This window comes from Theropithecus gelada, chromosome 11 (assembly GCF_003255815.1).
Source record: "Theropithecus gelada isolate Dixy chromosome 11, Tgel_1.0, whole genome shotgun sequence".
NCBI classification, from domain to species: domain Eukaryota; kingdom Metazoa; phylum Chordata; class Mammalia; order Primates; family Cercopithecidae; genus Theropithecus; species Theropithecus gelada.
This window is the reverse complement of record NC_037679.1, coordinates 40,458,647-40,482,295: the sequence shown is the minus strand read 5'-3', so window position 1 is coordinate 40,482,295 and position 23,649 is coordinate 40,458,647. Positions and strand designations below refer to the sequence as shown.

The 23,649-nt window shown below is 33.9% G+C and overlaps 1 protein-coding gene across 10 annotated transcripts in view; it reads left to right on the top strand.

Moving 5' to 3' along the window:
- PPFIA2 (PTPRF interacting protein alpha 2) overlaps positions 1–23,649 on the top strand; it is a 516,020-nt gene that overhangs the window by 398,042 nt on the left and 94,329 nt on the right. For 8 of the 10 annotated variants that reach the window (XM_025402781.1, XM_025402785.1, XM_025402783.1 and 5 more), the window contains 6 exons: positions 4,498–4,581; positions 4,835–4,966; positions 6,523–6,585; positions 11,209–11,300; positions 15,703–15,838; positions 21,990–22,210. In XM_025402781.1, coding sequence (XP_025258566.1) covers positions 4,498–4,581; positions 4,835–4,966; positions 6,523–6,585; positions 11,209–11,300; positions 15,703–15,838; positions 21,990–22,210 — 728 coding nt within the window. Of the gene's footprint in view, positions 1–4,277; positions 4,403–4,497; positions 4,582–4,834; positions 4,967–5,533; positions 5,598–6,522; positions 6,586–11,208; positions 11,301–15,702; positions 15,839–21,989; positions 22,211–23,649 lie in introns of those variants that run through there. The other 2 variants (XM_025402790.1, XM_025402789.1) reach the window with 2 other exon arrangements.

Sequence of the window (23,649 nt, the reverse complement as noted above, 5' to 3'; positions counted from 1 at the left end):
AATAATTGATGCAGCAATGAAGTAGACATACACGCATGATTTTCTAAAAAAGCAATTAATTAAAAATGAACAGTGGACTGATCTTCCTGTTGGTTAAAATAGGACAGTTAAGCAGGTAATGAAAGGCAAACCTTTGACGAAGTAGAGCAGGATTAGAGAGCGTTGAAACAGTTGCTCGTTTGCAGAGTGTTGGAGTAACTAGTTTGCTAAAACTGATTGAGATGGGATTATAATTTGGATCGTTCTGTAGTCACAAACCATGCCAGTAAACTACTATGGCAATTTCAGGAATGTGTGATTTCTAAGATAAACATAAATTTATCATTTAATTTGAAAAAAATATTTAAATATGTTGGTATTATTTCATTTTTTTCCTGCAAACACAGGTCTTAAATGACTAAAACATAGACTAAGATATGCATAATTAGCCCTTTCATCTAAAGAACATAAAGGACTTTCAAAAAGAGTTATCTTTTTCAATTTCACTGTTTTGGGGGGTTAGATGAGTGACTGAATACGAAAAATAACTTTTGTAAAGTTGTAGCTTAAAATAATGATCAGTATTATCCTGACTAAAACACAAGAAAGTCTACAATTTCCCCCCATTTACAATTCAGAAAATCACTGCCCCACATTAACGTTTGATAGACTGAGAATAAAAACAATTTAAAATATAATATTTGACATAAAAATACTATATTAAATATTACCAAGAATTATTGATTTAGAATATGTAAAAATAACCGGAATTAGGTGCCTTATATTCTTTGTTTTTATCTTGTCTATTCTGTTAAATTCATTCATATATACATATATAAAATATTACCTTGGGCACAAAAAATAGCTCCCCTCAGCTTTCTCCTCCCTAATATACTACCAAAATTCCACTGTCTCTGAACTTCTTTGATTTCATTTTTCAGAAAATTGGAATTCTTCCAAAAAGTCTTCAAACGCTCTAATTCACTCTCCTTTTTGTCACTTTCTTTTCTGACTAGTGCTATGTCAACAACATATTTCAAATATACACTTTTTATATTATTACCGTATTTTATTCATTATGAAAGCTCCTTAAGTACTGAGATTTTATCCTGAACACATTCCTTTTGCCTGTATTTTTTTTTAACATTTGAGGATCACCCTTTCATTTCTTCTACCAAGTTTTTTGGTTTCAACAGCCTTGTACTTTTTCTTGTACTCTGTTCTCAAGACCTTTAGGGTCTATCTTTATACCTGTTGTTTTTTCTGTTTCAATTTGTTTCAGATATTTCCCTATTATGGATCATCACAGTCTTCTTCTTTTGTTAACCTTTTGACTGCTCACTAAAGTAAAAATACTTCTTCTTAGCTTAAACATGGGTTCCTCCTGCTATATTTTGAATGATATTCTTAGTAACCCCTCAGACATTTTATTTTACCAATATACTTTTTTTCTACTTTACTATCACTTTTCTTCTTTTTTCTAGGTCTTTCTCTTTAAATTTAATTTCTTCTCCCTTTCTGAGTTTGTTCATGTTCTTCTCAAAACCATTTCTGCCTGTAGTTCATCCTGAAACTTTAGTATATTTTAAATTTTCCTGTATCATATTAAGGAGTGAAACCAAGATAAACAGTTTTTCACCAAGGAGTATAAAAAATAGCAGACTGTTTCTGTGTGATCTTCGTGTTTACAACAATTGCTGAAACTGTAGTTTTCACATAGACTGAAAATCAGCACTGTTGGTTGAAAATTGGTCCCAGTATATATTATTTAGAAGGGATGTCTGAATGCATTCTTTGATAAACTATTTTTCTCCTTCTGATGTATGTGTGTGTTTGCGCGCGCACGTGTGTATAGGCGAAGCTTATTTATGGCTTTAGAAAGTCAGAATTATTGATTAATGGCTATGGATACAACTAAAACTTTTGCTTTGGTGAGTTTATACACAATTAACCAATAAAGATTACTTTTGGCTCCCAGTCTTATGATTTATTATATCTACTTTTTAATTAAAATGCATATTCCTTTAGCAAGGACATAATTCATCTTGAATGAGGTATTTTATTTATTTCTAGTACCAATAAAATGTATCAGCAGTAACAGTAATTTAAACAGGACCAAATTCTTATTTTATCTCTGAAGTGAATTTTCAAAATTTTGGTGTTTTGTGTGTGTGTGTGTGTGTTTTTTTTTTTTAAGTTTTATGTGTTTTTAATAAGTAAACAGAAAGAACTAGAAGTTTTAAAGACCTCTAAAAACTTGTATTTTTGAAGACACAGTTTTGGCAGTTGAAATATTCATGTCTCAGGTGTCTTGAGTCATCTAATTTAAACACCAATAACTGCATGTTAAAATGTAATTTTGAAAGATCACAGATACCTTTATGAATTTAGATTATATAATTTCAACATTTTTATCCACTTACTATATTCTTAATCTAACTCTAAATTTTAAATAATATTATAAAAAAGTTATGGCATTTGGGGACCAAGGTAACTCTGTGTAGCTTCTAAATTGGAAATTTGAGGATGACCTGGAAGAAATAAATTAGTTATTTGTTATGTCTTTATTATCTTCCACATTTATAAAATAAGAATATCGGAAGGAAAACCTTACAAAATGTAAATGTTGAATCATAGTTTGCATAAGCACACCAGAATTGAAATGTTAAATGTTTGCTTTCATAGGTTAAATTTGAATTTATGGCATAAAATAGTACATATGCATCTGAATCAAATGAATAGGTTACTATTTCTTTTCAGTTACTGCATGGCATATTTATATATAGTTCTATATTGGCATAAAGTGAGTTTCACTGTTTTAGAATGAACTTATAAAATGTGATAGAATATGCTCTGGAGTTAAATTTTGTGGTCCTGACATAGAGTCCTTTAGATGTAATAATTATTTAACTTGCAATGATTAAAATGTTGATGTAACTTCATATGTAATCCTTGCATAACATACTAACAATTTTGTTTTAAACAATGTCACATGTGTTGAACACTCTGCACCTGTGGTAACCTGACAGTCACTTCCAAGACATGTATCTAACCTTGGCACTGGGCAAACACGAGCTTACAAGGAAACTGTGCCGCCTGTTCACTTGAGGCACTATTTTGTTTCCACAGCAACAAATCAGTGGAGAAACAGTTTGGAATTGGCCCCTGGTGTCATTTAGGAGAGTCACAAACAAGATTTCTTGTTCTCACAGCATTATTATCACTGGATAATTCGAGGACTTTCAATCATTTTCTTTTAAAATTTCTAATTAAACCTATCTGAGAGTAGGCCATTAAATTCTAGATCAATATCTGAGAGTAGACCATTAGACCAATATCTGAGATCAAGTATCTGAGAGTAGGCCGATTCTAGACCAATGACCATAGTGTGCATTCAGAGAACAGAAATCATTTCATAAGTTTTCCTGTTGCTGAGGAAGCTCAATCTTGCTTGAACTGGGGACTACTCACAATAACCCCCGGGTTAGTTTTTTATCTTATTTCTACAGAGCAAGGTTTAGAATAAATTTTGTTCCAAATTAATTACACCTGAGTCATTGTCTAGCATATTCCTCAACATTGTGATACTACTGTTTCCATCATTTTCAAGTAATATAGACAAAGAAACCCAAATATAAACTTCTAACAGTCTATCAGAGACATATTCTGGTGTTTGGTTTCCCATAATTCCAATTATTATATAACTCTTTCAGAGTTGCTTTATTCATTCTGTAGTAGTCTTTCATTGCCAGCCATCACTAACCTTTCATATCTTAGGTTGATAGCTTTTTATTTTAGTATATTATTTTTTATTTAAAACCATCAACTGCATCGTGTTCACCAAATATCAATGTAGTTCTTTCCACATAAAATTCTGTCTATTAAAGTATCAAATTTGCTGTCACACTTTTCTTTTAAGCATTCTGTGCTATGTTCTGTTCAGTGTCAGTGTCTTTAGTTCTGATTTTTCAATTTTGTCCCTCTCCTTTTCCTTGACTCGTTAGTCTGATCCAACCTCTTCTACCTCATCTGATGATTATCAATATGTTATGGAAGCTAAACTACAAGAAATGATCTCCATACGTAGGAAGGTAGTCCTACTGGACTTTACTTTCTATTGCTAAATAGAATCCATCTAAGTTTTTCTTTTCATTTATAAAAATTATGTTACTTTTATTTATTGATAATCAACCATCTGTGCAGTTCAGTGCTTCAGGAGCTTAAGATTGGACAATGGCAGGTTTGTGTTCAAACCATGCACAGTCTGCATGTTACATTTGGCTGATTTCATTGCTCATAAATAACTCCAATGTTTTGCTGATGCTTGGATGTAACAGGCCTTTGTAGCTGACACATTTCAAGCAATGCTGTTCAGCTGCCTGTTTGAAGAAAGTTTATTTTTTAAAAACTATGTTTGCAGTTGGTAGTAGCTTGCTTTACATTTTATTTCAATTTATTTAGAGGAAAAGTGTTAACCAAATCTTACATTTCAGGTGCATTCTTCATATTTCTTAACAGGCTGAAGAGAGACATGGAAATATTGAAGAACGTATGAGACATCTAGAGGGCCAACTTGAAGAGAAAAATCAAGAACTTCAAAGAGTATGTATATTAAGAACTATTACCCCCCCAATCATCGGTTTATGAATTCGTATTCTGCATATAAGAAGAAAGCCTTTAATTGAGTATGGGTTGTATTTAAAACCTACAGATATGACCTTTAGACTTTGAAGAAGTTTCCACCACTTGAACCAAAACAGATCTAAAATTAAATTCAATTTAAAACTAGCAATGCTATAAAAATAATCTCAAACAATTTTTGAATGGATTTTTGTGTCATTTTTAAAAATGTAAGGCTAGGCAAAGAGAGAAAATGAATGAGGAGCATAACAAGAGATTATCGGATACTGTTGATAGACTTCTGACTGAATCCAATGAACGCCTACAACTACACTTAAAGGAAAGAATGGCTGCTCTAGAAGAAAAGGTAAAATGAAAGAAGGGTAAAATCACATGAATATTTTGCAATGCTCTTATGATCATGTTTGTTTTATATACAGCTGCAATTATTGTAATAGTCAGATGATCCATTTACTTAGTTTTTTAAAATGCCTGATATATTCTTAGAAAGAAATGCATATTTTTTATTTTAAAAAGTATAAGATCAAATTTGGGATGAATATAAAAATTGCATGAGATATAAATATTTTATATTGGCATGTTCATATGAGGCAAATGTAGTAAAATATGCTGTGCTTTTATGATGAAAATATTTTATTTATCCTCTACCTGGTATGCAAAATAAAAAAGTGATGAGACACAAGTCAATACTTTTTGGTGGGGGGAGGTGATTTGAAATATTCATGTGTCAAGTGACTGATATCTACACACCAGTCTAAAAGTCAAAATGTAAGTGAGTTTATATAATCAGAAGAACCAGTATCAATGCCAGTAGAGGGTTTAGGAACCCAGTATTTTCAGCTGCATTATTTCAGAAATAGTGCTTCTCTACAGTCTGCAATGTGATTTACAGTTACATATGTCTCATTGATAGTTGGCAGCTACCAGACCAGCAAGAGTTATGAGAGCTGGTTACCAATTCCAGAGCATAAATTAAGGTAGGGTAAAAAACCCAGATGATCATATCATTTTGGAAATTTAGGTTAAATGCCAGTCACTATTTTAGCTAGACATTTTCCATTAGTGCATAAAATAAACCAAAATAGGGAAAATGTTTTGATGAAAAGTTAAAGTAGTTTGATTAATTTACCCATTAGAAAGTTATAAGACATGACTTCCTCTCATACAACTTCAAATACGTGGCCACTGTGGAATTACTACACTCTTAGTTTAATTTTACTCTATAAATATGAAAAGAATACATTATTTTAAATAATGCCTTATAGTATTTGTGTGTTTTGTAGAAAAATAAATACTTTTTAACAACAAAAATAATTTTCTGGCAAGGTTTATTTTAAGTATCGATGATGCCAACATATTTCCACATGACTTTGTGACATGTAATATTAGGTTTATGAGTAGCTAGAATTTGTTATTTCTCTAATAATTTAAGTATCATTATGAATTATTAATTCCACATTGCAGTAGATGTCCAGAAAGTTAAATTTTTAAGAATATGATTTCCTGATTTCTTCTTTCTTCAGATAATAGAAGTGAGTTCTTCTGAATTCTTTATAACACCTCTAAGATTTAGCTTGTTGCTCACTTTTTCTTATTTGAAGAATAACCAATAGTTTCCAATTTAAAATGTAGTCTGAGAAAAGGCAAACAGAAATAGCTTTAAAAACATTTATTTCATTTGTTCATTCAAGTGTTACAAAATAACATTTTCCATTTAAATTACATATTTTTTTAAATGTGAAGGTCTCATGTTTGAAAATTTCATCAAAGTGTGATTTCCATGAAATACCTGTACTAAGGAACAAATCTAAGAGGATTCTTGAGTGATAGAATATTAATCAATATATATTTAAGTATTTTATGTTTAATTTATTAATTATTTCTGCTATTTTCTTTTTTTAGAATGTTTTAATTCAAGAATCAGAAACTTTCAGAAAGAATCTTGAAGAATCTTTACATGATAAGGTATAATGGAAACTTACATTTTTGGCCCATTTTTCTATTTTTATTTTCTATTCCACTGATGAATGTTTTGTTGTAAAATAAATTTGAAAAAATAATTTTAGTATGCTATCTTTGTAAAACAATTTTAACATTTTTATTATACCTGCAGAAGAGTGTACATAGAGAGGGAGAGCTTGATGAATCTTTGCAACCCAAATTCACCAAAAATTTGCATTCCAGAAACTCCCCCCAGATTAGTCTATACTCATACTCTTCCATTAAAGGATAATCACTATCTTGACTTATAACATTAAAAAATGGTTTTATCTTGCTTTATGCCTTATATAAATAGAATTAAAATATATGCACTAATTTATGCCTAGTTTTAGATAGTCTTTCAGCAGAAATATATTAAATACTATTATATATAAGAATTATGCTAAGTTATATATGTCTGAATATAATCCTAGTTCCAAAGTAGCTAAAAAGTTCTAATTGAGGAGAGAGAACACAGCCTTTACAAACCAGTGGAGATGCAGAGTAGCAGATGCCAAGTGCCAAATTAGTGAAGTAGACAGTAAGAGCTACAGGTAGGAAAGACCATAATATAATGCTGCTGTGAAGAAGACTTCAGGAAGGAGGGACTTGACTTAAGATTTAAGGGAAAGTAGGACTCTGATGCAAGGCTTTCAAACATAGTGCATGTGGTATGATCACAGGTGCTTGGTGGGGGGAGGGGATGGGTAATTAGTGTGACATTTTAAATAATAGGCACAACTATTTGTCTGAAATCAATTATTACTGTTGTAGGGTATGTGGTAGAAGAGGAAACTAAGGGCAGATTGTGAAATTTTAATGGTAGTTGCTAATATGTATTTTTCTTATTAGCCTGTAAAGTTATTGTTAGCAATTTTATCTTATTTTGTTAAAGAAGATAGGATTGCTAACTTAAGAAGTGATCTGTAATTGTGTGTTGAGAAAAGATAGAAGAAATGGAGAGAGAGAAGGAAGGGAAAAGGGGAATGAAGAAAAGAAGGGAGGGGGGAAGAAGGAAGGGAGGGAAGGGAGGGGAGGGAAGGGAGGAGGGAGAGAGGGAAGGAAGGAAAGAAGGAAGGGAGGGAGGGAGGGAGGAAGGGATAGTATGGGATATAGAAGGTATTGGAAAAGATGAAGAATAAATGAAAAAGAACAATTATTCATTTAACCCTACTGGATGCTGCATATTATGATGCAATTAAAAATAACTATTTAATTCTATAGTCAAGGTGTCCACAATCTCCTGAAAGATAGGTCTTTAGAACAATGTTATATGGGACCTAGAAGATAGTATCTGATTCTTTCTGAGGTAGTTCACAATGACAACACAGGAGATTACATTTTTAGGAGCCTCTTAAAGACATATATGATCTTAATAAAGGTAGAAGATTCTAGGTAGAGGATGAATCCTCTGCAACAGCACAAAGAAAATCAAGATGGTTGATTTGATGAATCATCAGAAGTTTACTGTGACTGGTATGTATTTAAAGAAGTAGTTTTTGAGCAGATTGTGAATTTTGGACTAGATGTTGTTATGTGTGTGATGTTATCCAAAGCTCTGTGTGCTCTTGGCAATATCCCCAGAACCCACTCCCCCACCACCTACCGAAGTCTTGTAACTCCAACAATCTGCCTAAGCAACCAAGAGTACTAATCATATCATGCTTTGCATCCTTGCTTATGTCAGTCTCCACAGAGAGTAAATCCCAGGTTATACCTCATTTCTGAACTATCATCCCATTTAGATGGGCACATTCACTAATCTGACCACATCTTCTATAATTCCTCAAATTTCCACTGAACTAACTGTACTCACAGTCCATTATCAGCAAAACCCTCTATAGGCTCAACCTCTTTCTCAGTGTTTCCCTTTCCATCTTTATCTCTAAAATTTAAAGTTTCTAGATAGCTGTCCTTTCTTCTCTCTGATTTGCCCTTAGTGACCTCATCTGATCTCCTGTATTTAAACACCATCTGTAAATTGAGCACATTCAAATTTAGATTACCTACTGGGTCCTCTTCCCTGAGAGAGATTTTATATTCTAGTGCCAACTCAATATCTCCATTTGGACACCTATGTACCTCAAATGTAACATGCCAATCTATTCTTACCCCACTCCCACACATCGAACACCACCACCACCTAACCTAACACACCAGCAGTCTTCTCAGTCAATCTTAATTACAATTTCTTTCTTTCAGTTACTCAGGCTAAAAAACTTGGACTCAGTCTTGACCCCTATGTTTATTTCATGTCCCTCATCTAGTCCAATATCAAATCCTCTTAGTTCTGCTCTCACAATGTAGCAAAATATAGCCAGTCTTACCCTAACACCAATCTTGTCCAAGCCATTACTCTGTTGCCTAAAAATTTCCTCTTTTCTACCTCCCAATTTAACTTGACAATCTATTTCACAGCCATTAGAGTGATCATGCCACTTCTCTGCTAGAAAATCCGGGAAACATAGCAAGACCCCATCTTTACAAAAGTAAAAAATAAAAACAAATTACCCAGGTGCAGTGGTACACACCTGTAGTCCTCCTAACTACTTGGAAGGCTGAGGCTAGAGGATTACTTGAGCCCGGGAGTTCAAGGCTGCAATGAGCTGTGATCACAAAACTGCACTCCAGTTTAGGTGACAAAGTGAGACCCTGTCTTTAAATGAATAAATAAATGAAAGAATTTTTTTTTTTTTTTTTTTTTGAGACGGAGTCTCGCTCTGTAGCCCAGGCTGGAGTGCAGTGGCCGGATCTCAGCTCACTGCAAGCTCCGCCTCCCGGGTTCACGCCATTCTCCGGCCTCAGCCTCCCGAGTAGCTGGGACTACAGGCGCCCGCCACCTCGCCCGGCTATTTTTTGTATTTCTTAGTAGAGACGGGGTTTCACCGTGTTAGCCAGGATGGTCTCGATCTCCTGACCTCGTGATCCGCCCATCTCGGCCTCCCAAAGTGCTGGGATTACAGGCTTGAGCCACCGCGCCCGGCCGAAAGAATTTTTTTTAAATCCTCCAATTGTTGCCCATCTCATGCAGAGTAAAAGCCAGAGAGTTTGAAGTGGTTTACAACCTCTTTTAGGACTACCCTTCCTGAGTTCTGCAATCATACTTTTAAAAAGTATCCTCTACTTGTCTATTTAACCTCTCCAATCCAGCCACACTGGACTCCCTACCCTCTACTCCATTTCCACTAACAGGCATATGCACGTGCTGTTGCTTTTATCTGCCATGCCTTTTCCTAAGAGTCTCATTTTTTAATTTCTCCTTTATTTAGGTCATTGCTCAAGTATCACTTTACTGAAAAGCCCTTCCATTACTCCCATTTTCTCCTTCCTAACAACATTGTATATTCCTATATTCCTGCTTGTTTATTGTTCATCTTTTCTACTAAATTCTAAATTGCAAGAGGGCAAGACATTTTTCAGCTCACTACTGTATCTCAGGTGCCTGACACACAAGAGGTACTCACCGCACTTTTGTGAAAATAATGAACAAAGATAGTTACAAATCAATAAGAAACTATTGAACATTTTAAAGCAACGTGTTAGTTTATTGTACATGTGTTTTAAAATTACATGTCTGGCAGAGAAACGTGTAGGAAAGAGACTGAAGCTGGTAAAAATCATTCAGGAAAAAGATAAAAAGGGCTTAGAGTAGGATGGTAGTGAGGTAGTGAGAATAAAAAGAACAGAGAAGAGAAACATTGCAAAGGCCACATTGACAAAAAAAAAAGTGTGGTAAGAAAAGAAGTTTGAGTAAAGTAAAATATCAAGCACTAGCCACTGGGGAGGGGAAAAACAATAGTAGAAAAAATCTAGAGTGATACATTTAGACCTGTATAACGATATAAAAGTTATAATCATTAAAACCAAATTGAATGCTTACATGAGCAGTTAAATAAAGCTCTAAGACAACCCTTATCTTCCTAAATTTACAGACCAGAACCTATAATGTCAATTTGAAAAAATTATCATTAAGTACAAGTAATTGTGCCAATATCAAGCTAATCAGTTGTTAACTTTATTTTTTAAGGTGCACTCCAGCCTCAGTGACAGAGTGAGGCTGTGTCTTAAAATAAATAAATACATACATACATACATACGTACATACATACATACATATTTTTTTAAAAAATCCTCCAATTGTTGCCTATCTCTTACAGAGTAAAAGCCAGAGAGTTGAGTTTGCTTTTTCTTCCAAACCAATCCTCTTTTTCCTTCACCTGTATGTCCTTTAACCCTTGTAGAATATTGGAAATTCTTCATTTACTGTAGAAAAAAGACATTTTCTTTATTTTCAAAAATAGATATGATTTCTACTCTGCGTTTTTAAGTGACGTCTACATAGCTGGTCATAATTTTAATATTCCCTTGAATTTTCAAATATTCAGGATTAGTGAATGCCAGGGATTGTAGATAATTTTTTATTGATTTCTGCTATCCACATTTTTTATTACAAGGGGAAAATTTTGGCATGCTTTATTATTATGTGTAATGATCTTTAATAAAAATATATCCTCAGTTTTTCCTTTTTAAAAAAACCATTAAGACTGATTTATCATAATTAGTTGCTGATATTACTGGCATCGGAGTAACACTGTTTTGATTTTTTAGGAAAGATTAGCAGAAGAAATTGAAAAGCTGAGATCTGAACTTGACCAACTGAAAATGAGAACTGGCTCTTTAATTGAACCCACAATATCAAGGTAACATTAAACTAAAAGCTTATCTCTAGTTCACTGAAAATCAACATGAATTCCCTTATGGTTTCATATGTCCTCAACTAAAATATATCAGTACTTCTTATTGCTCACTAGTCATTACCATGTTTTGACTCTTCACTGATTTACAGTTTTTACTTCAAAAATAACTTTTTAATTTAGAAATTATTTCTGTAATCAATAAAAAATTAAATTATTACCTTTTGTATTCTACATTTCATTATATAGATAGAAATATATTAAAAGATTCTTAAATGAAGAAATTGAACTGTGTACAGAGATATTGCATCTCATTGCAAGAAGAGGCGTCAGCCCTTTTCTCTGTATGTGTTCAATACAGAAATTGAATTCAACATAAAATTTTCTACACGTGTTCAGTGTAAAAACAGGCGGAAATATGTTCAATGCTTATTGTGACTAAACAAATATTATTGATTACGGTCACTTAGCAGTTACCTATTTCGGTAAAGTAATTGCAAAAAAAGAGGAAAAGAGAAATGAATCAGGTTAAAAAAAAAAAGAAAAAAAAACTTCAAATAAATTTAGCCATACTCATCTACTTTGATTCACTATCTCATCTTAAGAAAAATAAGCAAGGGATGTCAACTTACTTGATAGATGATTGATAGATAGATAGATAGATAGATAGATAGATAGATAGATAGATAGATATGTTAATAATTCATATATAATTTCCTTTTGTGTTTGAGTTGTTTTATTTAAAATTGTTTAGAAGTCCTAGAAGGACTCACTCATTTAAACATGTATTTACTAGGCAACACAGAATAATAGCAGCTGTTTGAAACTTTCCACTACCAAAGGCTTTTAGGAAAAGTCCATCTTTCTTGGTGTAATGTTCATCTTTAGAAAGTTAACTCCACCAGAGTATTTGTTTTGATAACTACCATAATCTCAAGACCTAAAAAACTATTTTGTAGATAGTATGCTCTCAAGATATATTATTGAATGAATAATTGAATATCTGGTTTCAGATGCTCAAATAAAAATTCAAATAAAAAATCTTAAAGTGTCTTAAACTCTTTTCAATAAGGAAAAGCAATATTTAATATTTTAAGTATTTCCGTACTCAATTTAATATGAGAAACAGTTTGGCAGGCATAAAAACATCCAAGAAACTTTTATATATGTAAGTCACTAATTGAGAAAATCATTCTTATTTTTCAAATTTTTAAGATTCTGATTTTTATATATGAACTGAAATTATTATTTCAATGGTATGTGTTCACATGGTTATGATTATTATAACGAGGATGGTGGAGAAGGAGAAGAACTGATAAAATATCAAGGGAGTCAATGCATAGAATAAGCATTATTGAATCAATAGATTAAATATATATGAATAAGAACAAATGATCAGTTCCTTATTTGTTTGACCTTAGGTCTCAAAATACAGAGTTTCAAAGTGTTGTCTAAAAGTCTATCACTGCACTGAGTCATTATGGGCAGCCTAACAATGTGACATTTATCTACAATGAAGGATGATTGAGCCTATATAGAACAATTATTCTTTGATCAACAGGTTGTAGTGGAAGGAACCCTAGACCAAGAATAAGACAATCCACATTCCCAGGACTCAGACAGATAATTACAAGCTACTTGATTTTGGAAAACCCGTTTTCCTTAATAACATTCTAAATAAATACATATTTGTACCTAAATAGGCATAAATGATATTTTTCTGATTATCTCACAGGCTTGCCTTGCAGATAAAATAAGACAAGTAAGCATTATAGTAAATCATATTATATGCATAGTATGTATAGTAAATCATATTACAAGTATAAAGTATTATAGAAATAAGGTAAGCTAGCTAAACAGAACTTATAATAAGTTACAGGATAACTGAATGTTTATTAAACAGTTATTTATAGAACATCCATGCTTCTGAGGACAAATAATTTTGTAAAAACAATAATGGAAATAGGAGGTGCGTGAGAACTCAGTCTACTAAGTTTTGATCTAATAGGTAGGGAGGTGAGGAGAGATAAGCTAGGCGAGTGAATCTCAGTGACCACTCTTGTCTCTTAATATCTCATCGAGAAGAAAGTAAAATGAGTTCCAGAGTGACTAAAAAGGGCTTGATTTGGCTCAACTCTGAAAAAAGGTAGAATCTGGGTAATTGGAAAGGACAACAGAGGACACTCCAGAAAGCAGAGCGATGGGTAATGGGTTTTCTCTAAAAAAATTCTTACCTGACTTATTTATGCTAGTTCTTAAATGAGATTAAAGAACAGGAGATTCAGGAGGAGAAACTACAGGGTTCATTGCTTAAATGAACTGATACCTATTTTGTGACTTAGCCCTTCCAAAAGCCTTTCAAAATATTGAACACCTAGAATGATTTAGAAATTGAACTAGCATGATAATATTGCCTCTATTTTCTCCTGTTAGAGAACTATCTCAGAGAACTGGAAAAAAGAGGAGAGAGATGAGTGTGAGGACTGTTATAATAAAAAGAATACTAGGAGCTAGAATAGTAGATGGCAATAGTATTTTTAAACTGAGACCTTAAAACTGTTAACCACATGTGTTGAGACTGTTTTCAGGAGAAAACTAACAATCAAAAACAAACAAACAAACAAAGCATGTTCAAAGAAATGAAAAGAAAGTGTGAGTTACTGGAATTGAAAGAAAGTCAATATAGCTGTATGAAAAGTTATGCAGAGAGTACCTTAAAATGAAACTGGAAAGTGGCAAAGGTCCAAATTACAGAGGTCCTTTAAGGACATTGAATAATTTTAAGCAGGAAATTTACATGATTAGATCTGTGTTTTGCTTTTTTTTTTTTTTTTTTAATGAATTATCTGGAGTTGTGAGATAAATCAACAAGAAAACAATGCTCATAGAATGATGAGTTCTAACGTTAGAAACTCCGCTGTGATACCTAAAGGGACATTAAGGTAAGCAGCCACAGGAAAAAGGAACCCAGACTGTTCAGAGCAAGATAGTTTAAGCCTGTATTATAATCATTTCATGTATTTATCATCTTGCCAGATATCTATGAAGTGCTTATTATGTGCTAGGAACGCCTTCCTGGACATAGGAAGGTAACTAAAATCTGATCTTTGTTCTTCATGAAACTTAGAGCCTCTGCCCAACAGATAAAGACAGAGAGTTGTGTCCTTTATGAATATGGCCTTGTTGTTTTTTTTTATGTAACTTATCCATGATAAAACCTGTTTACTTCATTAAGTCTCAAGTATATTGCTACAAAAACAATAGCTGTCACTTATTTGAGGGATAACTTTTCAGTTCTTTGGTTTCAGTGTCCCATTGGTAAAACAAGAACTTTCTTAAGTTAGTGTCTTCCGTTGTTGCAAACACCCAAACCTCACCTCCCCTTTTTAATGTTACAAAATATTTGGAAGTGCTTGTCTTTGTTCACAAGGATAACTTAAAAAGAGAGTATAGTCAATCAGCAGGAGCCTCAAATTCAACAGAACTAACAGCTTTAAGTGTATTTCCTACTGATGATGGATTTGTTATTTCATTTTATAGGGCAGCATGATGTCGCTGTTATTATCATCATCATTATTGTAACAATAGAATGAATTTGCTATAAATCCACATATAAGTAATATGCCTGGACTTTGATTATAGGGTACTTTATTTGCCATGTTTATTGAAAACTAGTGTAATGATACTTTCCAGCTAAAATTTTCCTACTCTTTCATCTTTAAACAGATTTAAGAATGAAATGTGCTTATGAAAAGATTTTTCTTCATCCTTTTGAAACAATGTCTTATCAAAAACTTTTAAAAAATACTTTTAGTAGTATATCCTATTTTCTTTTATAAAACTAAGACCATAAGCTTTGGGTCTATCTAAATTTAAGCATTTTGTTGATTCTCTAAATTGAAAAATAGAATGTGAAAAATAGACAATGTGTGAATAGATTTCTCCAAACATTTTAAAATTGGAAAAGTTCTGAGACCCCCAAATTTTAGACATTTTTGGCTAGATTTATCAGAAATACTTAAACACAGTAAGCAATAGCATATATTGTGATATACACAAAAGATCTCAAATTAAATTGCCAGAATTGAACCTAATGGATTTTGATTATCAGTCTTATTATGATTCATTTTACTACTGCATTTGGAAATGATACTAAACAGAAAGGTTATAAGTACTGTATATTCTAAAAGAAGAAAATGCACTTGACTTTCAGGAATGGACCTAAGATTGCAGCTTCTGACATAAGTCTCTAAAGAGGCCTCAGAGTCATGACAATTTATCAGTTTTCTTTCTTGAGGTTTATTTCCTTGAGGACTTCTGCTTTATTGCTAGTGAAACAGCAGATAGTAATTTCCTGGTAAGTTTAATTTTTGAGATTGGATTATTTTATATTTTTCCTTTTTTCCAGAACTCATCTAGACGCCTCAGCTGAGTTGCGGTATTCAGTGGGATCTCTAGTGGACAGCCAGTCTGATTACAGAACAACTAAAGTAATAAGAAGACCAAGGAGAGGCCGCATGGGTGTGCGAAGAGATGAGCCAAAGGTTAATCTTTTAACTTCAACTCTTCTCTAGTTTTATTTAAATAGATCACTTCATTTTGGATAGAATTTTAACACTGAGATAATTAGAAAATGCTAGCATTTTTATTAATTTGAAACACAGAGTGTGACTTTAAAATAATATATCTATATAAGTAACATAAAGCCCCAACTATGGGCCCAAAATTGAATAAGCATTTCCCATGTATTTATTCATATAACATTATGAAGTTGGTACTACTTGTATACTAACTTCAGACATAAAAATACTGAGGCTCAGAAAAGTTAAATGTTAAATATTGCACTGGTAGCAAAGTGATGGAGTCAAAACGTGGGCCTATATTTGTGTGGTTTCCAATACTATTAGTAGTGTAATATTAACTATTATACTACCTTGCCAAACATGTAGTCTTTGGATTTTCTTGGGCACTTGAGCAATGGCATTCATGTTGTTCATTCAAATTAATTTAATTAAAATTAGTATTTTAAAAACACTCTGAAGAAAATGTACATAGTCTATTCCTGTGTTCACAAAGAACTATTAATGATAAGGGACAGTGCTAGCCTTCTATTCAGTCAATAACTTAATTTAAAATTTGCAAGCTATGTTTGTTGAGTAATGTAGTTGTATTTTATAGAGAAGTAAAATAGTCCTTTGGTGCCTAAGTATAGTTCATTCTTTCAACCACTTTTATGTATGCCAAATACTATATAATCCATTTGTCCTTATATTTTTTTGGGGGGGGCACATAAGATATACTTTTTTTTAATTTTTAAATTTTTTTTAATATACTTTATGTTCTAGGGTACATGTGCACAACATGCAGGTTTGCTACATATGTATACAGGTGCCATGTTGGTGTGCTGCACCCATTAACTCATCATTTACATTAGGTATATCTCCTAATGCTATCCCTCCCCACTCCCCCCACCCCACAACAGGCCCCAGTCTGTGATGTTCCCCTTCCTGTGTCCAAGTGTTCTCATTGTTCAGTTCCCACCTATGAGTGAGAACATGCAGTGTTTGGTTTTCTGTTCTTGTGATAGTTTGCTGAGAATGATGGTTTCCAGCTGCATCCATGTCCCTACAAAGGACATGAACTCATCCTTTTTTATGGCTGCATAGTATTCCATGGTGTATATGTGCCACATTTTCTTAATCCAGTCTGTCATTGATGGACATTTGGGTTGGTTCCAAGTCTTTACTATTGTGAATAGTGCCACAATAAACATATGTATGTATATGTCTTGATAGCAGCATGATTTATAATCCTTTGGGTATATACCCAGTAATAGGATGGCTGGGTCAAATGGTATTTCTAGTTCTAGATCCCTGAGGAATCACCACACTGTCTTCCACAATGGTTGAACTATTTACACTCCCACCAACAGTATAAAAGTGTTCCTATTTCTCCACATCCTCTCCAGCACCTGTTGTTTCCTGACTTTTTAATAATCATCATTCTAACTGGTGTGAGATGGTATCTCATTGTGGTTTTGATTTGCATTTCTCTGAGGGCCAGTGATGATGAGCATTTTTTCCTGTGTCTGTTGGCTGTACGCATGTCTTCTTTTCAGAAGTGTCTGTTCATATCCTTTGCCCACTTTCTGATGGGGTTGTTTGTTTTTTTCTTGTAAATTTGTTTGAGTTATTCGTAGGTTCTGGATATTAGCCCTTTGTCAGAAGAGTAGACTGCAAAAATTTTCTCCCATTCTGTAGGTTGCCTGTTCACTCTGATGGTGGTTTCTTTTGCTGTGCAGAAGCTCTTTAGTTTAATTAGATCCCATTTGTCAATTTTGGCTTTTGTTGCCATTACTTTTGGTGTTTTAGACATGAAGTCCTTGCCCATGCCTATGTCCTGAATGCTATTGCCTAGATTTTCTTCTAGGGTTTTTATGGTTTTAGGTCTAACATTTAAGTCTCTAATCCATCTTGAATTAATTTTTGTATAAGGTGTAAGGAAGGTACTGGTACCAAAACAGAGATATAGACCAATGGAACAGAACAGAACAGAGCCCTCAGAATAATACCACACATCTACAACCATCCGATCTTTGACAAACCTGACAAAAACAAGAAATGGGGAAAGGAATTGCTATTTAATAAATGGTGCTGGGAAAACTGGCTAGCCATAAGTAGAAAGCTGAAACTGGATCCGTTTGTCCATATTTGTACACAGGCCCTTGATGCCTTTTGGGTTTAAACTGGCACCAGTATGTCATGTATTAATTAATCCATCAAAGTAGGCATTCAATATCTATTGAATACATGAATAAATAAATGAGCAAATGAAAGCTACATTAAGTTAATCTCAATTATTTTCTCATTATTATGTGACAAATTAATTAAGTGCTACTTGATATCAACAAAAGTTGTAACACAAATACTAATTCTGATTCTCAATTCTTAACTCAATGCTCAGGGAAGTATCATATGGCCTTCCATAAAAATCATTTTATATGATCACAAAAATAAAAACCAATTTTTTAAAAAGCAGAATAAAAGAGATCTAGGACCTCTCTTTTATGCCCAACCTCCTCATTCATTCAGATAACAGCTTGAAAAACACTGGTCAATTGCTTACTTCAAATGGAAGGCTTCTTATATCCATTTAAAAAGCATAACCATATAAATTAGCATGCCTTGGGCTTAAAATTACAGATATACCTTGTTTTACTGTGATTCGCTTTATTGTATTTCACAAGCATTATGTTTGTTACTTTGTCTGTTTTTTACAAATTGAAGGTTCCTGACAACTCTGCCTCACGCAAGTCTATGGGTGCTATTTTTTCAATGCATATGCTCACTTGGTATCTCTGTCTCACATTTTGGCAATTTTCACAATATTTCTTTCTTTTTTTTTTTTTTTTTTTGAGGCAGAATATTATTCTGTCACCCAGGCTGGAGTGCAGTGGCACTATCATGGCTCACTGCAGCCTTGAATTCCTGAGTTTAAGCAATCCTACCATCTCAGTCTCCCAAGTAGCTGGGACCACAAGCAGGTACCACTATGCCCAGCTAATTTTTATATTTTTTTGTAGTGATGGGGTTTCACCATCTTGCCCAGGTTGGTCTCAAACTCCTGTGCTCAAGTGATCCTCCCACCTCGGCCTCCCAAAGTGCTGGGATTATAAGCGTGAGCCACATCAGTTCTCGCAATGTTTCAAACGTTTATTATTATTATTATATCTGTTATGGTGATCTGTGAACAGTGATATTTGATGTTACTATTGTAATAATTTGAGCATGCCACAAACCATGCCAATATAAGACAGTGAATTTAATCTATAAATGTTGTGTGTACTTCTGCTCCAACAGCCATTTCCCATTGCTTTCCCTTTCTTTGGGCCTTTGTATTATCCAAAACACAACAATATTGAAAGTAGGTCAATTAATAACCCTACAATAGCCTTAAGTGTTCAAGTGAAAGGAAGAGTTGCACATCTCTAAGTCAAAACTAGAAACAATTAAACTTAGTGAGGAAGACATGTCAAAAACTGAGTTAGGCCAAAAGCTAGGCTTCTGGCATGAAACAACCAAGTTGTGATTACAAAGGAAAAGTTCTTCAAGGAACATACAAGTGTTACTCCAGTGAACACACAAATAAGAAAACAAAACAGCCTTACCGCTGATATGGAGAAAGTTTTAGTGGTCTACATAAATGTGATCATTTAGTGATAAACAATCAAAGCATGCACAACATTCCCTTAAACCGAAGCATAATCCGGGGCAAGACCCTAACTCTCTACAATTACATAAAGACTGAGAGGTGAGGAAGAGGCAGAAGAAAACTTTGAAGCTAGCAGAGGGTAGGTCAGTTCATAAAGTTTAAGGAAGGAAGTCATCTTCACAACATAAAAGTGCAAGGTGAAGCAGCAAGTGCTGATGGAGAAGCTGTTACAAGTTATTCAGAAGATCTAGCTAAGATAATTGATGAGAATGACTACACTAAACAATGGGTTTTCAATGTAGATGAAATCACCTTCCATTGGAAGAAGATGCCAACTAGGACTTTCATAGCTAGAGAAGAAAAGTAAATGCCTGACTTCAAACTTCAGAGGACAGGGGTGAATGAATGCAACTGGTGACTTTTAAGTTGAAGCCAATGCTCATTCACCATACTGAAAATCCTAGGGCCCTCAAGAATTATGCTAAATCTACTCTACCTGTGCTCCATGAGAAGAGCAACAAAGCCTAGATGACAGCGCATTTGTTTACAGCATGGTTCACTGAATATTTTAAACACACATTTGAGACTTATTGCTCAGAAAATATATATATATATATATTCCTTTCAAAATATTACTACTTATTGACAATGCACCTGGCCACCAAGACCTCTGACAGAGATACTCAAAGAGATTAATGTTGTTTTCGTGCCTGCTAACACAACATTCATTCTGTAGCCCATGGATGAAGGAGTAATTTTGCCTTTCAAGTATTATAACTTAAGAAATACATTTCACAGGGCTATAGCTGCCATAGGTACTGACTCCTCTGATGGATTGGGGCAAAGCCAATTGAAAACATTCTGGAAATGATTCATCATTCTAGATGCCATTAAGAACATTTATGACTCATGGGAGAAGGTCAAAACATCAACCTTGACCAGGCGCGATGGCTCACACCTGTAATCCCAGCACTTTGAGAGGCCGAGGCAGGTGGCTCACCTGAGGTCGGGAATTAGAGACCAGCCTGGCCAACATGGTGAAATCTCATCTCTACTAAAAGTACAAAAATTAGCTAGATGCACCTCTGCAATCCCTACTACTCTGGAGGCTGAGGCACAAGAATAGCTTGAACTCAGGAGGCAGAGGTTGCAGTGAGCCAAGATCAAGCCCTCCAGCATGTGCAACAGAGCAAGACTCCCTCTCAAAAAAAAAAAAAAAAAAAAAAAAATTCAACCTTAATAAGAGTTAAGAAAACATTGATTCTAACCCTCATGGATGACTTTGAAGGGCTCAAGACTTCTGTGGAGAAAGTAACTGCAGATGTGGTGAAAATAACAAGAGAACTAAAATTAGAAGTAGAGCCTGAAAATGCAACTAAATTGCTGCAATCTCATGATAAAACTTGAACAGATGAGGATTTACTTTTCATGAATGAACAGAACATGATTTCTTGACGTGGAATCTACTCCTGGTGAACATTGTTAAAATGACAACAAAGGATACAAAATATTACATTACATAATTGATAAGGCAGTTGCAGGGTGTGAGAGGATTAACTCTAATTTTGAAAGAAGTTCTACTGTGGGTTAAACGCCATCAAACTGCATTCCATGTTACAGAGAAATCGTTAATGAAAGGAAGAGTCAATCAATGTGGCAAACTTCATTGTTGTCTTATTTTTAAAAATTGTCACCCAACCTTCAGCAACCACTACCCTTATCAGTCAGCAGCCATCAGCATCAAGGCAATACCCTTCACCAGCAAAAACATTAAGGCTCAGATGATCATTAGCATTTTTTAGCTATAAAGTATTTTTAATGAAGGTATGTTCATTTTTAGACATAGTACTATTATACACTTAATAGACTTCAGTAGAGAATTAGCATAACTTTTATGTTCATTGGGAAATCAATAAATTTGTGTGACTCTATTGTTAGAACTAACCCTGAAATATCTGTGGAGTATACCTGTACATAATTTTGCAATATTTTAAATAATATTTTGTTACAATCGATGTAAATAAATGTTGGGAAGAGAATTCTTGTATAATTTCTTATGTGATAATATTTGTGGTCTGAGCTTATAATAAGGAAATATAGGAGGACTAATTATTTTAAGTCTTAAATGCTTAAGTACAAATAAATAAAGATTGCTGTATTTGGAAATAAGGAACAGTATTGCAAATACATGCTTTAAAGTAATTGTTACCTTGGAATATGATCAAACTATAAATCATATAGAAGTTTATCATCTTTATTTCTATTAAAATCTTGATATTTATGCTGACAATTAATCCCTCACATTACTTACGATGTCAAGGAACTATTTTATGGAAGCAAATAAATTAAAATGTTAATAATTGGTTCAGTTTTTGCAAGGTCAGTTGTAAAAACATGCCTGTTGTTGTTGTTGCTGTCTTTGAGATTAGCGCTTTGAACATGAGCAATGTGATAAATATTCTGCATTTTTCATTTACCATTCAGGTGAAATCTCTTGGGGATCATGAGTGGAACAGAACTCAACAGATTGGAGTACTAAGCAGTCACCCTTTTGAAAGTGACACTGAAATGTCTGATATTGATGATGATGACAGAGAAACAATTTTTAGCTCAATGGATCTTCTCTCTCCAAGTGGTCATTCCGATGCCCAGACTCTAGCCATGATGCTTCAGGAGCAACTAGATGCCATCAACAAAGAAATCAGGTAACTTCAATTAGTACTGATGGTTTCAAGAAATTAGAAGACCTGGATACTGTGCTAAAAATATAAATACTAGATCAGAAGCATTAGCATTAACTGGGAGCTTAATAGGTCTGCAGAATCTCTGACCTAACCCCATATGCACTGAATCAGAATGTGTATTTTCAAAAGATTCCCAGGATATCTGTGTATCTCCTTTATAATATTAGGACAGCCTTTGTAAGGAACATACATGAAACATAGAAGACTAATGACATTAGTGACAATATAAAAGAATAAGTTAAAGGCAAAACTTTCTCCAGTGAATTTTAAAGCACTTTTAAAATTAAAATTTACTACTTAAAGGAAAGTATTTGTGGTAATCACGTACATTCTTCAGATACATTACATACTGTAGTAAAGATACCAAATAGTATGCAAGTTAATGTGCATTCAAATCCCTTAAAATATTTAAACATTGGAGTGAAATTAATTTATCATTCTTTTTGTCAATTTTATGCCATTTATATCAGGGACAGCCTGTTTCTTGGAAGTTTATTAATATTAACAGTTTTAGAGGCTGGAAAGTCCAAGATGAAGGTTTTAGCAGGGTTCGGTTTTTGGTAAAGGCTCTCTTCCTGGCTCCAGGGAAAGGGAAAGTAAGGCAGGCGATGGGAGGCAGAAAGACAGGGGGAGAGAGAGAGAGAACATAAATATAGTAATTCTATGGAATTAAACCTCTCTCTCTCTCTCTTTCTGCCCCCCACTGCCCACCCACCTTTCCATTTCCCTGGAGCCAGGAAGAGAGAGCCTTTACCAAAAATGGAACCCTGCTGGAACCTTGATCTTGAACTTTTCAGAACAGCAAATTAATTTGACTCCAATGTTTAAATACTTTTAAGGGATCTGAGAGCCTTTACCAAGGAAAGATTTATGGAAGACTTCATGTAATCTCAATTACCTCCCCAAGATCCTATTTTCAAATACAGTCATTTTGCCCTTTAGAGCTTCAACCTGTGAATTGAAGGTGGGAGATAAAATTCAGTTCATAGCAAAGCAAATGCTGAAAGCAGGATAGAGTCCTCTTCTCTGCCAGGAACACTTGAGAAAAAAAAAATTAATGCCTTTAAATGGGATAAACTAAACATATTACTACTTTTCTTAATAATAAAAATTACATTTTTGTAGTAATATATTGCATGAAAATTCAGAATTTTTTTTATTTAAATGGGGTTTCGCACTGCTATCTAGGCTAGTGTGCCATAACTCGGATCTGGCTCTCTGTAGCCCACAACCTCCCAGTCTCAAGCAATTCTTCTACCTTACCCTTCCAAGTAGCTGGGATTATAGGCATGTGCCACCATGCCTGTCTAATTTTTTTAATTTTTTGTAGAGATAGGGTCTCCCTCTGTTGCTCAGGGTGGTCTTGAACTCCTGGGCTCTAATGATCCTCCTGCCTTGGA